The following is a 13059-nucleotide window of genomic DNA, read 5'->3' on the forward strand; positions in this document are numbered from 1 at the left end:
ATTGCCCCGAAGATATGCCTCACTGCTTGTGTGCCAAGCTACCAGAGGGATGAGTACAGGTTAATTTGGGGTTTGCTTGTGACCTCACCCTAACAGTAATTGTAATTGCTGCGGGAGTAGGATTTCAACCCCCTCAACCAGTATCTCAACTTCCAACAGTAATCTCATATAAACATTGTGTTTAATTCACAACAGGAAGTTAATCAGCATGGCACGCAGCACATACCTCGTTGATCAGCATGCGACTGGCCATGGAGAGACGGGTTTTGGGAGGGAAATGATTGGTTATCATAATCCTGAGTCCTGCCTCAGAAAAGGAAAGCTGGTGTGGATAAGCAGACAGCAGTTCATCTACCATTATCACAGAAGCCTTTCGATGGAAATTTGCTGTAAAAAAAACAAAGAAATGATTCTACATGATGTGTTCACTGCTATAGCAAAAAGAGGAGTCCCATAGATCTGAATCCATTACCATGCAGGAGACAGTAGGAGAAGACATTAGAGATCACTTGGCACCAGCCATCAGCGAAAGCGAATACATTGCATGCTAAAATCACATCTTGTTCTTCAAAGTGGCAAAACACATTAGAACAGTGCCTTGTAACTGGCATACTTTAACATACATCCAAAAAAGAGTAAGACCATTGCAATGTGCAAAGTACACTTCTGAAGTTACTACAGCCCCAAAAGTTTCGAAACAGGTGTAAATGTACCCCAGCCCAGCCTTGGAGTAAGTCAAGCACAGCATACGACCAACCTCTAGTACTGCAACACACTCCCTTGGAAAACAAGCATTGGAAATGCAATAGGTCTCGCAGCATTAGAGTTAGTGCTTTTAGAATTGTTTATGGGGTTTTTTTGTAAATCTTTAGCATTTTTGTTTCCTGTAGCCAATGCTAAAGAATTACAAATAAAAAAAGCCATAAACATTTCTAAAAGCTCTAACTCAAATGCTCCGAGACCTATTGCACTGTGTGAGGGTGAGGGGTTGAGGGTGAGGGTGAGGGTGAGTGAGGGTGAGGGTGAGTGAGGGTGAGGGGTTGATGTTGAGGGTGAGGGGTTGAGGGTGAGTGAGGGTGAGTGAGGGGTTGAGGGTGAGTGAGGGTGAGGGTGAGTTAGGGTGAGGGGTTGAGGGTGAGTTAGGGTGAGGGGTTGAGGGTGAGTGAGGGTGACGGTGAGGGGTTGAGGGTGAGTGAGGATGAGTGAGAGTGAGGGTGAGTGAGGGGTTGAGGGTGAGGGGTTGAGGGTGAGTGAGGGTGAGTGAGGGTGAGGGTGAGTGAGGGTGAGTGAGGGTGAGTGATGGTGAGGGTGAGGGGTTGAGGGTGAGTGAGGGTGGGTGAGGGTGAGTGAGGGTGAGGGGTTGAGGGTGAGTGAGGGTGAGAGGGTGAGGGTGAGTGAGGGTGAGGGGTTGAGGGTGAGGGGTTGAGGGTGAGTGAGGGTGAGGGGTTGAGGGTGAGTGAGGGTGAGGGGTTGAGGGTGAGTGAGGGTGAGGGGTTGAGGGTGAGTGAGGGTGAGGGGGTGAGGGTGAGGGTGAGTGAGGAGTGAGAGTGAGGGTGAGTGAGGGGTTGAGGGTGAGGGGTTGAGGGTGAGTGAGGGTGAGGGGTTGAGGGTGAGTGAGGGGTTGAGGGTGAGTGAGGGTGAGGGTGAGTGAGGGTGAGTGAGGGTGAGGGGTTGAGGGTGAGTGAGGGTTCAAATCGGTTTTTGGGGGGTAGCTTTGAAATCAGTAGTCTTCGATCTGAACCGGGAGGGTTGGAATGTAAGGTGTCTGGCAGTGGATTAATGAGTCATGACCTGTATTTAAGACCATCCGCCTCGATATCAGGCGAGACGAGATTTACTCGTACAACCGTGGGCTTCTGAGCAGAGCTTCGGGCATAGACACTTTGTTTTTAAAATAAATTAAACACTGCTCTTAGTCCCAAATCAGACACTCTATCACTGACGCTTTGGGAGCTTACGGGATTATTGCCCCAGCTACCATGTCAGCGAGGGAACGAGAGAAGCACCGGGAAGCCAGCAGCTCCCAGTGCACTACAGGAGGCCTCGCTGCGGTGAGTTAATCGACCTCTATACAAGAACGCCCAATGCCCTCCCGCATGCCAGAGTTCACAGGGCCATTCGTCAGGAAGTGGTGCGTGGCAGCGCAGACCTCAGCGTGCGCCGGCCCTGTGCGGCTGGGTCGTTCTTTCCTGATAATCAAGGGTCAGTTCCGGGGCAGCTAGAGAGAGACCTCTTCCGCTGCAGAAAGGTTGGCTGGCCCACCTTTTTTGGGGCGGGTTATGTGTTTTCTAACCAATGGCAGGGTAAACTGGAAAATACAGCCACAAAGACTCTCCAAGCTCCGCCTATCATCCTGTCAATCTGTTTAACACCAGTTTTCCGATAATCTTCTCTTGTTTTGGAAATTGAAGTTTAATAGAAATGGACTTAAAGTAGAGACGCCCGGATGTTTGTGATCTTCATTTTGAAGTTTTCAGGTAAGGCTTATATGCAGGAACATTCCGCCTGGATCCGGAAAGTTAATGCGTAGGATGTTATCGCTAACCGATTGAGTAAACGGAGGGTAAGTGAGGTACAGGAGAGCTAGGGATTTAGAAATACCGAAGACATACGTCGGATAGAAAAGTGTGCCAATTTGGAACAGGAGGCAGAGTTGCAGCAGAGGTTGGGGAGGGGTTGTAGAGAAGTCACGGCAGAGAGAGCAATACAGGGCACATGTATACTTAATGTGGCAGGGAGGAAAGAGGCACTGATTCAGGTCTGTGATTCGGAAAGAGTGACTGACTGCAACAAGATCGTAAATGTTGATGTTAGGCAGGTGGCAAACATGGTAGCTTAGGGCAGGGGAGGGGGCGGAGCGGGGAGAGGGAACAGATGGAGCGAAGGCTGATAAGGGGAGGGGGGAGGAGAAATGCGACACGGCGGGCAGGGGAGGGGGCGGAGCGGGGAGAGGGAACAGACGGAGGGAAGGCAGATAAGGGGAGGGGGGAGGAGAAATGCGACACGGCGGGCAGGGGAGGGGGCGGAGCGGGGGCCTAGTGCGGCTGAGGGAACTGATGTGCACGCGCTTTTAAGCTCAATGCGCATGCGCATTGAGCTTAAAAGTCACGGGCACTGCAAGGAATCGCCACGATTCCTTGCAAGTTGGATAAAGAGTGGATAAGCCCCCATAGTCTCGCTTGCTCGATGCGCATGCGCATCGACAGGCGAGACCTAAAAATGGAGGCTGGGATTGGAACTAACCGCGTATGGAGATAATAATAATGTAAGTATAATTATTGATAATTATATAGTTTTTTCAATGTAATAATGTACTTACAAAAAAGCTAGTTAAATACTTAATTTATTGAAAGTATACATTAACATTATTTTATATACATTTACTTATAGAAGTTACCATACTGAAAAATGTTGTTTTCTTAATCGTGCTTGGGCTCTGTGTTCTTTGGGCAGGCGGGGCGGTTCTACAACAGCAGCTAAGCCCCTCCCCCTGATGCTGTGCTTATGCCCGCCCACATGCATCACACGTCGGGGGAAACCGCAAGGAAGGATGCAGCTTTTGCAGTTTCTGCTTATCGGATAAGCCCTCCCTAGCTCCCCTGAGGCCATTTCGTTTTGTCTATGTTTGCGACCACCCAACCTCGCCCTTCATTTCTCACCCTACGTTGTGGGCGATTCAGCTTAACTCTGTTGCAGCCTCCCATGCACTGTAGCTGTTGCCGATGACATTGCTGCTGCCTCCGTCTGCTGCCACTGTACCCGGCTCGCCCGCAGAGGCGGTTGGGTATGGGTGTACAGCAGGGCAGTGTAGTCGCAGGGCAGAAGGTGTTGTGCTGTGCTGCAGTTGCAGTCATGGAGCTCCTCGTAGCAGTTGCACAGACATGGGGCAGGGGAGGGGAATTCGTATCGCCCGATGCCCGAGACATCTAGATTTCATGCAAGGGCAAGAAGTTTTATTGTCTGTTTTGTCCCAAGGACAAGTGGACCAAGCACTATAGTAAAATGAGACACCTGAAGGAAACAAAGTGCTTTATAGAAGAGCGAGTCACATTACACTAGGACGCATTCATATTTTATTGCTGTAGGCAAGGGGAGATTAAAAGATTTGTCCAGACTCACAGGCTGTTGAACAGTAAAATGGTATGTGACTTTACATGCTTTTTTGTGCAGCAGAAAGCATGGCTTTAGGGAAGCACTGGGGCGCTAGATTAAGGGTGATCTCTGCAATAGCCAGGACGAAAGGCATCCAATTACAATGTCTGCTGCGGGTTAGGTGACCTCCGGCCCTCACAGGGACTAAAGCTCTAGTCTCACTTAAGACAGGCATGTCCACAGGCATCACAATAGCACATATTTTATCTAATTTATTGCAAGCAAGTCTCTGAAAGCTCTTCTTGACCTCGCTGCCCCTGCAAAAGCCATTAAAGTTTTGGTCAAACCCCTTGCTCCTATGCTGTTTAGAAAAATATAGTTGTTTTAGGGAGCGCTTAGTACAAGGGGTTAACCTTTATCTAAGCACAAACAATCCTGGAAGATTAGGACATGAGGACCATGAAAACGCAACACTTGCCCAGGATCACACAATGTGGTTAAGTGGTTGGGATTAAAGGTTAGAGGCTCCGCACCCTCGTATGGCAGCCAATAATTAAGCCACATTTCAATAAGAGCTGGTGCATTGTGTGCCTACATTAGCCAGAAATGTACTTCAAATGTACTGGGATGGGTAAATAGTTAAAGCAGCATGTATGGCAGGACAATGTGTTTATGCAGTGCACAGAAAAGCGCTTTTTAAAAATAGATTGAAAGTAAACTCTGTTGAGAAGGTAATGTAACTGTGTCCAAAGAAATCTGCCTCTAGCGCCCCACATTTTCTTTCTCAGCTACATCTTGCAATGGAGCTGGACACGAAATGCCACCACAAATCCAAGGCTCTTAATCCTAGGCAGTCAGGAAGGACGTTTTATTCTGCTGGAAAGTAATCGCATGCAAAACAAGTAAATACACTACATGGAAAAGTACCAGTTAGAAGCTGCTTAAAGCAGAAACAGCTAACTTTGCAAAACTCTCAGAAGAGGCAGTAGAAGCAATTGAATGTGTACTTATGCTGTTTGTCAGCCAGCATAAATGACAAAAGTACCAACTATCGAACCTCCTCTACTCGCTACGTAACACCACATGCTATGTCCACCACCCTTTCCTTCTCCTGTATGCAGCTCTGTCATTTTTCTAATTCCCTGTACAACCCATCTCATTTCCCTTGCTGTGTCTAAAGTCTCTGCCCCTGTTCCAGTTTCCCATTGAAACCCAGACTTGCCCCATGCTGTATTTCTTACCCCATCAATGTCCCCTTTCTTTTCTTGTTTTATAATCTAAATCCTTATACATCTCTAGCTAACTTTTGCTCCCTTCCTTTGCTCTCGAACTACCAATGTAAAACCACTATCCCTCCATTTCCCTGCTCTACTGCTCTCCTATCTATTTCTGCTCTCTACCATCCATATAGTTTGCTGTGTTTCTCTTCTTCCTTTTCTGTTAAACCCCAAACCATCTCTCTTCTTTAAAAATCAGCATAACCCTAGCTTTGTGGTATTCCATCCCCTGAAGCCATAAGTGGTTCCTTCTTTAACACCTCTCCCATTTTTAGCTGTGAACTAATGGGCCATCAGTGGTTCCACTGTAACCCCCGAGTGGTGAGGCGTAAAAAAAATCATGTCCTGTAGTGATGTTGCCTCGCTAGACCTTATTTTAATTTCCCTGGCGTTGTGAATTTGCAAACGTTGCCTTTTTAGAGTAGCTATATATCTGACGGAATTTTTTTTTTTTAAACAGATTTGCCAAGGCTATTTCTCCTTTTCAATATGCAATACATTCCCTTTTAACAGATTTGGATCAATATGAATGACAAGGTGAAACCAGTATATATAACGTAAACATGTAAAACTCCTTCTGATTGCTCGCAATATTCCGGCCCACTCCCTCCACTGTGAATGGCATTTCCTAGTCTCATCAGGATTAAAGCATATTAACTGAAAATACCCTTCAAAGCTAAGAAATTAATTTTCCTTTTTCAGATGCTGCCAGCTACATATCCGTCTCACCAGCAGAAAAAAACAGCCACTTGCAGTTTTTACAGCACGCACCATACTTCATCAAAAACCGGTGCCAGAAAGTGAAAACCTCATCCGCCGGAAATAAAATCCGGAGCAGGTGCTTGGAATGTCAGAACGTATGTAACACGGACTTTCACAGGAACGCCGCAGTAAAACGCCAAACGCAGCTATTCATCGCGTTTATACTCGCAGAAGATTTCATGCAATCATGTAGCAGTATTAAATATACCTGCTAATGGTTATTTTGCATATTGCCAAATTAAATGACACAGATATGCTGTTCGGCGCTAAACTAGAAAGCCCTCTCGGCTAATCTTGCTGAGCATTCAGCCTCACAAGTATTCTTTGCAGACGACTTGCACCTGCTGAACATGTGTTCATGCATGGATTCTGTGCTCATGCACACGTCATACTATCAGACAAAAATAAATGCACAACATACACCCCACGGTGTTCACCAGTTTTACGGCGTCGTGTGGGCCTCCCTCGGCACTGAGGCGTATGGTAAACACAAAATGGACCCCGTAACCGCCATTCTACACTGAGGTATAGGCCTTGCATGACAGGCGTCCTAGACTCTTGCTCACACACCGTTGCCCCCGCCTCTTCACTTCTGTAACACACTGGTCACCCTTTAACCCTTTCCATGCGGCCGCGATTCCCCTGGTGTGCTGTAAACAACACGAACAGGGGCGGGCCGTGACGAACCCCAGCCGTCATCAGCACACAAGCACCGTAGTTCATGACGGCTGGGGTTCGTCATCAGCATGGAAGGGGTTAACCGCCCCCTCACCTTTGACTGCCTCTTCCCTTCTACCCATTCTTGCTCCATCTACCCCCTTACTCCATCTCTTCGCCTTCCTCCCTTATATGCGCTCACCTCTTACACCCCATCCAACCCTTGTCTGTGACAGAAACACATATTAAACCTCTAACCTGCTTTTCCACCACAGAATACCTCGTGTACTGTGCAAACCTAGTGAAAATCTCACCAGTCGCTGCCGGCATGACGGGTGGGTGGGCGGAGAAGGAGTGGAAATGGGGTCGTCGGGGGAGGGCGGATGGGAGGGGTTTGTTTAAATAAAAAAATACATAAAATAAAACTTAACTTACCGTCCTGCGCTGCTGCCACCTCAGCTTCTGGATGGGTCCGACTCCCGCTGTCCTGCCTTTTCAAATTTCTGCATCGTCATGAGCCAGGAAAGGCAGCCTCCCTTCCTCCCCCCGCCAATCACACCGCTGCAATGGCAGCGTTGTGATTGGTAAGGCGCAGCGGAGCGCCCCCACCCGGGCCATTTTCTCTATGTAGGCTGCTCCTGCAGCAGCCTACGTAGAGAACAAGCATTTACTATGCAACAGTCTCGCCTTTGCAAAAGTTAGAGCTATTGGCATTGTTAATGACAAACTTTGTATTTATGTGTTGGTTTTGAAAACAGATAAATTAATGGCATTGTCATTTACAATGTCAATAGCTTAATCTCTCACAAATGCAAGACCTATTGCATCTGCACCCACACAGAGCCACACACACAGAGCCACACACACACACAGAGCTACACACACACACACACACACACACACAGAGCCACACACACACAGAGCCACACACACACACACACACACACACAGCCACAGAGCCACACACACACACACACACACACACAGAGCCACACACACACACACACACACACACACACAGAGCCACACACACACAGAGCCACACACAGAGAGCCACACACACAACAGAGCCACACACACACACAGAGCCACACACACAAAGAGCCACACAACCACACAGAGCCACACACACACTCTTACCCAAAATAGTCGCGGCGAACAGACCAATCAGCGAAGAAGCACAGCACCCGCAATCATACACAAACCAAATCCGCAAAACAAAAACACATCATTTCCGCAACTCCAAGTAACACGCATTAACAGTCGAACAATTGAACGAACACAATACCCACTAAACAAGAACGGCCACGAGTATTGTGTGGCAACACTGGAGGTCCGTCGGAGCCATAAGACTGACGACGCCTAAACAGTGTCGCCCAAACACCTACTCTTGGCGGGGACAACCTGCGCCGCGCAATAGAATCCGAGGAAAGACTACAGACTCGGCAGCTCCGCTAATGTCAGGACAATGAAAGGGGAATGACACTGCTGCAAAGTACATTTCAACCGAACTAAGCAGGATGCTGAAGTGAACATTCCATCTTTCCTCCTGCATTTTGAAGTACGTGCATCCCCACCCCCGGCTCAGCCCCCCGCACCTCCCCTCGCCAATCTACAGCAAGGTTCAGACGGGCACATTATTTTTAATCTGAACTCTCAAACGGTCAGCAGGGGATTACTGATTAAAATGGTCTCCCTCGCACTGCACGTAAATAATGGAGGTTTTATGTGTGCAGCCTGGCACACAGTCTCCCCGCGGCGACGCCGGGATTCTGTTTGTACATGTGGAAAAAAGTACTGAACTACGTTTCTCTAACCCTTACTGAAAAAAAGAAAGAAACTGTATAACATCTGCCCCCTTTATATTATTATTATTATCATTATGTATAATAATAGTAATAATAATAATAATAATAATAATAATAATAATAATAATAATAATAATAATAATAATATTAATGATAACAAGCAACGAGGGGGAAGGGGGTGAGGAGCTCACGCACACAAGCTGGGAGGGGGGTGAGGAGCTCACGCACACACAAGCAACGAGGGGGGAGGAGCTCACGCACACAAGCAACGAGGGGGGGAGGGGGAGGAGCTCACGCACGCAGAAGCCACAAGGGGGAGGGGGTGAGGAGCTCAAGCACACAAGCAACGAGGGGGGGAGGGGGGTGAGGAGCTCACGCACACAAGCAACGAGGGGGGGAGGGGGTGAGGAGCTCACGCACGCAGAAGCCACGAGGGTGGAGGCGGTGAGGAGCTCACACACGCAGAAGCCATGAGGGAGAAGGGGGGTGATGAGCTCACGCACACACAAGCAACGAGGGCGGGAGGGGGGTGAGGAGCTCACGCACACACAAGCAACGAGGGGGGAGAGGGGGTGAGGAGCTCACGCACACAAGCAACAAGGGGGGAGAGGGGGGTGAGGAGCTCACGCACGCAGAAGCAACGAGGGGGGTAGGGGTTGAGGAGCTCACGCACACAAGCAACGAGGGGGGAAGGGGGGTGAGGAGCTCACGCACACAAGCAACGAGGGGGGTAGGGGGTGAGGAGCTCATGCACGCAGAAGCCACGAGGGTGGAGGGGGGTGAGGAGCTCACGCACGCAGAAGCCACGAGGGGGAGGGGGGAGGAGTTCACGCACACAAGCAATGAGGGGGTGAGGAGCTCATGCACGCACAAGCCACGAGGGGGGAGGGGGGTGAGGAGCTCACGCACACACAAGCAACGAGGGGGGTGAGGAGCTCACGCACACAAGCAACGAGGGGGGTGAGGAGCTCATGCACACACAAGCAACGAGGGGGGAGGGGGGTGAGGAGCTCATGCACACACAAGCAATGAGGGGGTGAGGAGCTCACGCACACAGGCAATGAGGGGGGAGGGGGGGGAGGAGCTCACACACGCAGAAGCAACGAGGGGGAGGAGCTCACGCACGCAGAAGCCACGAGGGGGGGAGGGGGGAGGAGCTCACGCACCCAGAAGCAACGAGGGGGGAGGGGGGATGAGCTCACGCACACAAGCAACGAGGGGGGGAGGCGGGTGAGGAGCTCACGCACGCAGAAGCCATGAGGGGGGAGGGGGGCGAGGAGCTCACACACACAAGCAACGAAGGGGGGAGGGGGTGAGGAGCTCACGCACACAAGCAACAAGGGGGGAGGGGGTGAGGAGCTCATGCACGCAGAAGCCACGAGGGTGGAGGGGGGTGAGGAGCTCACGCACGCAGAAGCCACGAGGGGGGAGGGGGGTGAGGACCTCACACACACAAGCAACGAGGGGGGTGAGGAGCTCACGCACGCACAAGCCATGAGGGGGGTGAGGAGCTCACGCACACACAAGCAACGAGGGGGTGAGAAACTCATGCCCACAAGCAACGAGGGTGGTGAGGAGCTCACGCACACACAAGCAACAAGGGGGGAGGAGGGTGAGGAGCTCACGCACACAAGCAACGAGGGGGGAGGGGGGTGAGGAGCTCACGCACACACAAGCAACGAGGGGGGTGAATAGCTCATGCACACACAAGCAAAGAGGGTGGGAGGGGGTGAGGAGCTCACGCACACAGGCAACGAGGGGGTAGGGGGGTGAGGAGCTCACGCACACAGAAGCCACGAGGGGGGAGGGGGTGAGGAGCTCACGCATGCAGAAGCAACGACAGGTGGAGGGGGTGAGGAGCTCACGCACACAAGCAATGAGGGGGGGAGGGGGGTGAGGAGCTCATGCACGCAGAAGCCACGAGGGGGGTGAGGAGCTCACGCACACAAGCAACGAGGGGGGTGAGGAGCTCACGCATGCAGAAGCCACGAGGGGGGAGGGGGGTGAGGAGCTCACGCACGCAGAAGCAACAAGGGGGGAGGAGCTCACGCATGCAGAAGCCACGAGGGGGGAGGGGGGTGAGGAGCTCACGCACACACAAGCATTGAGGGGGGAGGGGGATGAGGAGCTTACTCACACAAGCAACGAGGGGGGAGGGGTGAGGAGCTCACGCACTTACAAGCAACGAGGGGGAGGGGGGTGAGGAGCCCACGCACACAAGCAGCGAGGGGGGGGGAACTCATGCACGGAGAAGCCATGAGGGGGAGGGGGAGGAGCTCACGCACACACAAGCAACGAGGGGGGAGGGGGTGAGGAGCTCACGCACACACAAGCAACGAGGGGGGAGGGGGGTGAGGAGCTCACGCACACAAGCAACGAGGGGGAGGGGTGAGGGGGGTGAGGAGCTCATGCACACAAGCAACGAGGGTGGGAGGGGGTGAGGAGCTCACGCTTGAATGGATAGTAGCTCCCAGATTCTGCCTATAGGAAAAAACGATTTTATCCAAAATATGGCGAACTAAATGTGGTGGCAAAGGGGGAGCAGCATGCTTGCTGAGGGAAAGGAACCTGTGAGCACCGAGACGGATAACCCAGGAGAGAACAGCAGTGAAAGAAAGACGTGACCCACCTCTGACAAGAATCCTCCGACAGTAGTCCGGGTCACCAGCTTTACTTTTCCCGTAGTCTTCCGAGGGGCCGGAGGCGGGGAAAGCCCCTTGCTGCTTCTGCTCCTTGGCAAACGGATGGCGGATCACCCCGCAAATGGACGCCTGTGTCGCGGCTGGCCCCCCACCAATCAAGCGAGGAGCACTCGGAAGTGATTAGCCCTGGCTGTGGGGAAGGGCGCACAATCAGGACAGCGAGGGCCCAGGCGTAGGGTGGGACATTACACTTTCTTCCAGTGGTGCGGGGCAACGTGGAAAGGAACCTGTGAGCACTGAGATGCCGAAATGCACCGGGGCGAAGCACACTTTTACCACACAGGTTGCATGACTCTGCGGGGCACTGTGCAAACAAAACTTTAACCCACGGTTTGCCGGGCCCTGCCCATGAATAGTCAGTCCAGGATAACCGGACTTTGCAGGTCCCGGTGCACAACGTCAACCTGCCACTAACCCTCGGTAGCCGGATTCCACAGGTGTCCACTTGTAAGTTTACTGGACTCTGCAGGGACGTGTCCACCTCTCATCCTTAGGCTTTCGGAGTCTATAGGATGTCGGTGCTGTGCTGCCTGTGCATGCATACCTTGAGCCCACGGGCCGCGGACTCTGCAGGGCCGTGTGCACAATGTTAACCTGCCATTAACCCTCAGTAGCCGGATTCCACAGGTGCCCACCTGTAAGGTTACAGGACTCTACAGGCTCGTGTCCACCTCTCATCCTTAGGCTGTCGGAATCTATAGGATGTCGGTGCTGTGCTGCCTGTGCATGCATACCTTGAGGCCACGGACTCTGCAGGGACAGTGTCCACCTCTCATCCTTAGGATGGGGGAATCTATAGGATGTTGTGCATACCTTGAGCCCACGGGCCATGTGCACAGCGTTAACGCCCAGGTCACTGGATTCCATCATTCACCCTAGGGTTGTCGGACTGCCTAGGAGGCCGCTGCACTTCTTAACCCCTGTGCTGCCGGACTCTGCAGGTGCCGTGAACACCTTTAACCCACAGGCTGCCGGTACCTTCCTTTAACCCACAGGCTCTATATGCAACGCTTGTAGCAGACACTAATTATTTGGCTTTCGGAGTTAGAAAGGAGGAGTTAATAAAATAGCGTAGCGCTACCAGACAAGACAAAACCATTATTTGCGGTGGAATAACATTTTCAATATAATCTGGTGGACTCTGCGTATTCGCTTTTAAAAATGTCTGTACTTTCATTGAGTTTGAGAGCATTCTTGCATCACTGTGTGTGAACATCATAAAACAACACGATCATTCAGTAACAGAATACGCTGCATAATTTCCCCCCCACTTAGTTTAGTGAAACCTACGCACATTTTGGTCCAAACGTAACTCTGCTGGCCAGTCCTCTATGGAAGACGCTTTAAGAGGCGCGTGACCGTTGGGAGCGTGTTCTCTAAAACATGGCGTGTGACCGTTATTCACACAAGCATGAGGTGCTGGTAACACGCAGTTGCACACCAACCTACCTTTTCATTTGGACCTTATTTATAAATGTTTGAAAGGACATATTTTATTCTTGTGCGTGTTAAGTGACAAATCACTCCCACACCAATGAATGGAATTTAATGAACCGGTGCTGATTACACGATTTAAGCTTAAAGAACCCGCGACAGTTTGCTCCTCGAGCCTTCAAAGGCCTCACCGGCGCATCTGCCTTATCATCATGCACCTACCTACACACGCAGCCTCCGCTCCGTCCCTCCCTCCTCTGCACCTCGGTCGCCCCCCCTTTTTCCATTTCAGCCGAAATGTACGACCGAATATTTCCTGCAAGAAAA

At 51.2% G+C, this 13059-nt stretch overlaps 1 protein-coding gene across 1 annotated transcript in view; it reads right to left on the bottom strand.

Moving 5' to 3' along the window:
- The window catches only part of SLC24A3 (solute carrier family 24 member 3), a 1194917-nt gene that overhangs the window by 120677 nt on the left and 1061181 nt on the right, over positions 1 to 13059 (bottom strand). The window contains exon 11 of the mRNA XM_086926908.1: positions 227 to 387. Coding sequence (XP_086783034.1) covers positions 227 to 387 — 161 coding nt within the window. The remainder of the gene's footprint in view (positions 1 to 226; positions 388 to 13059) is intronic.

The sequence above is a fragment of the Lissotriton vulgaris genome, chromosome 6 (genome assembly GCF_964263255.1).
Source record: "Lissotriton vulgaris chromosome 6, aLisVul1.2, whole genome shotgun sequence".
Classification (NCBI taxonomy): Eukaryota; Metazoa; Chordata; class Amphibia; order Caudata; family Salamandridae; genus Lissotriton; species Lissotriton vulgaris.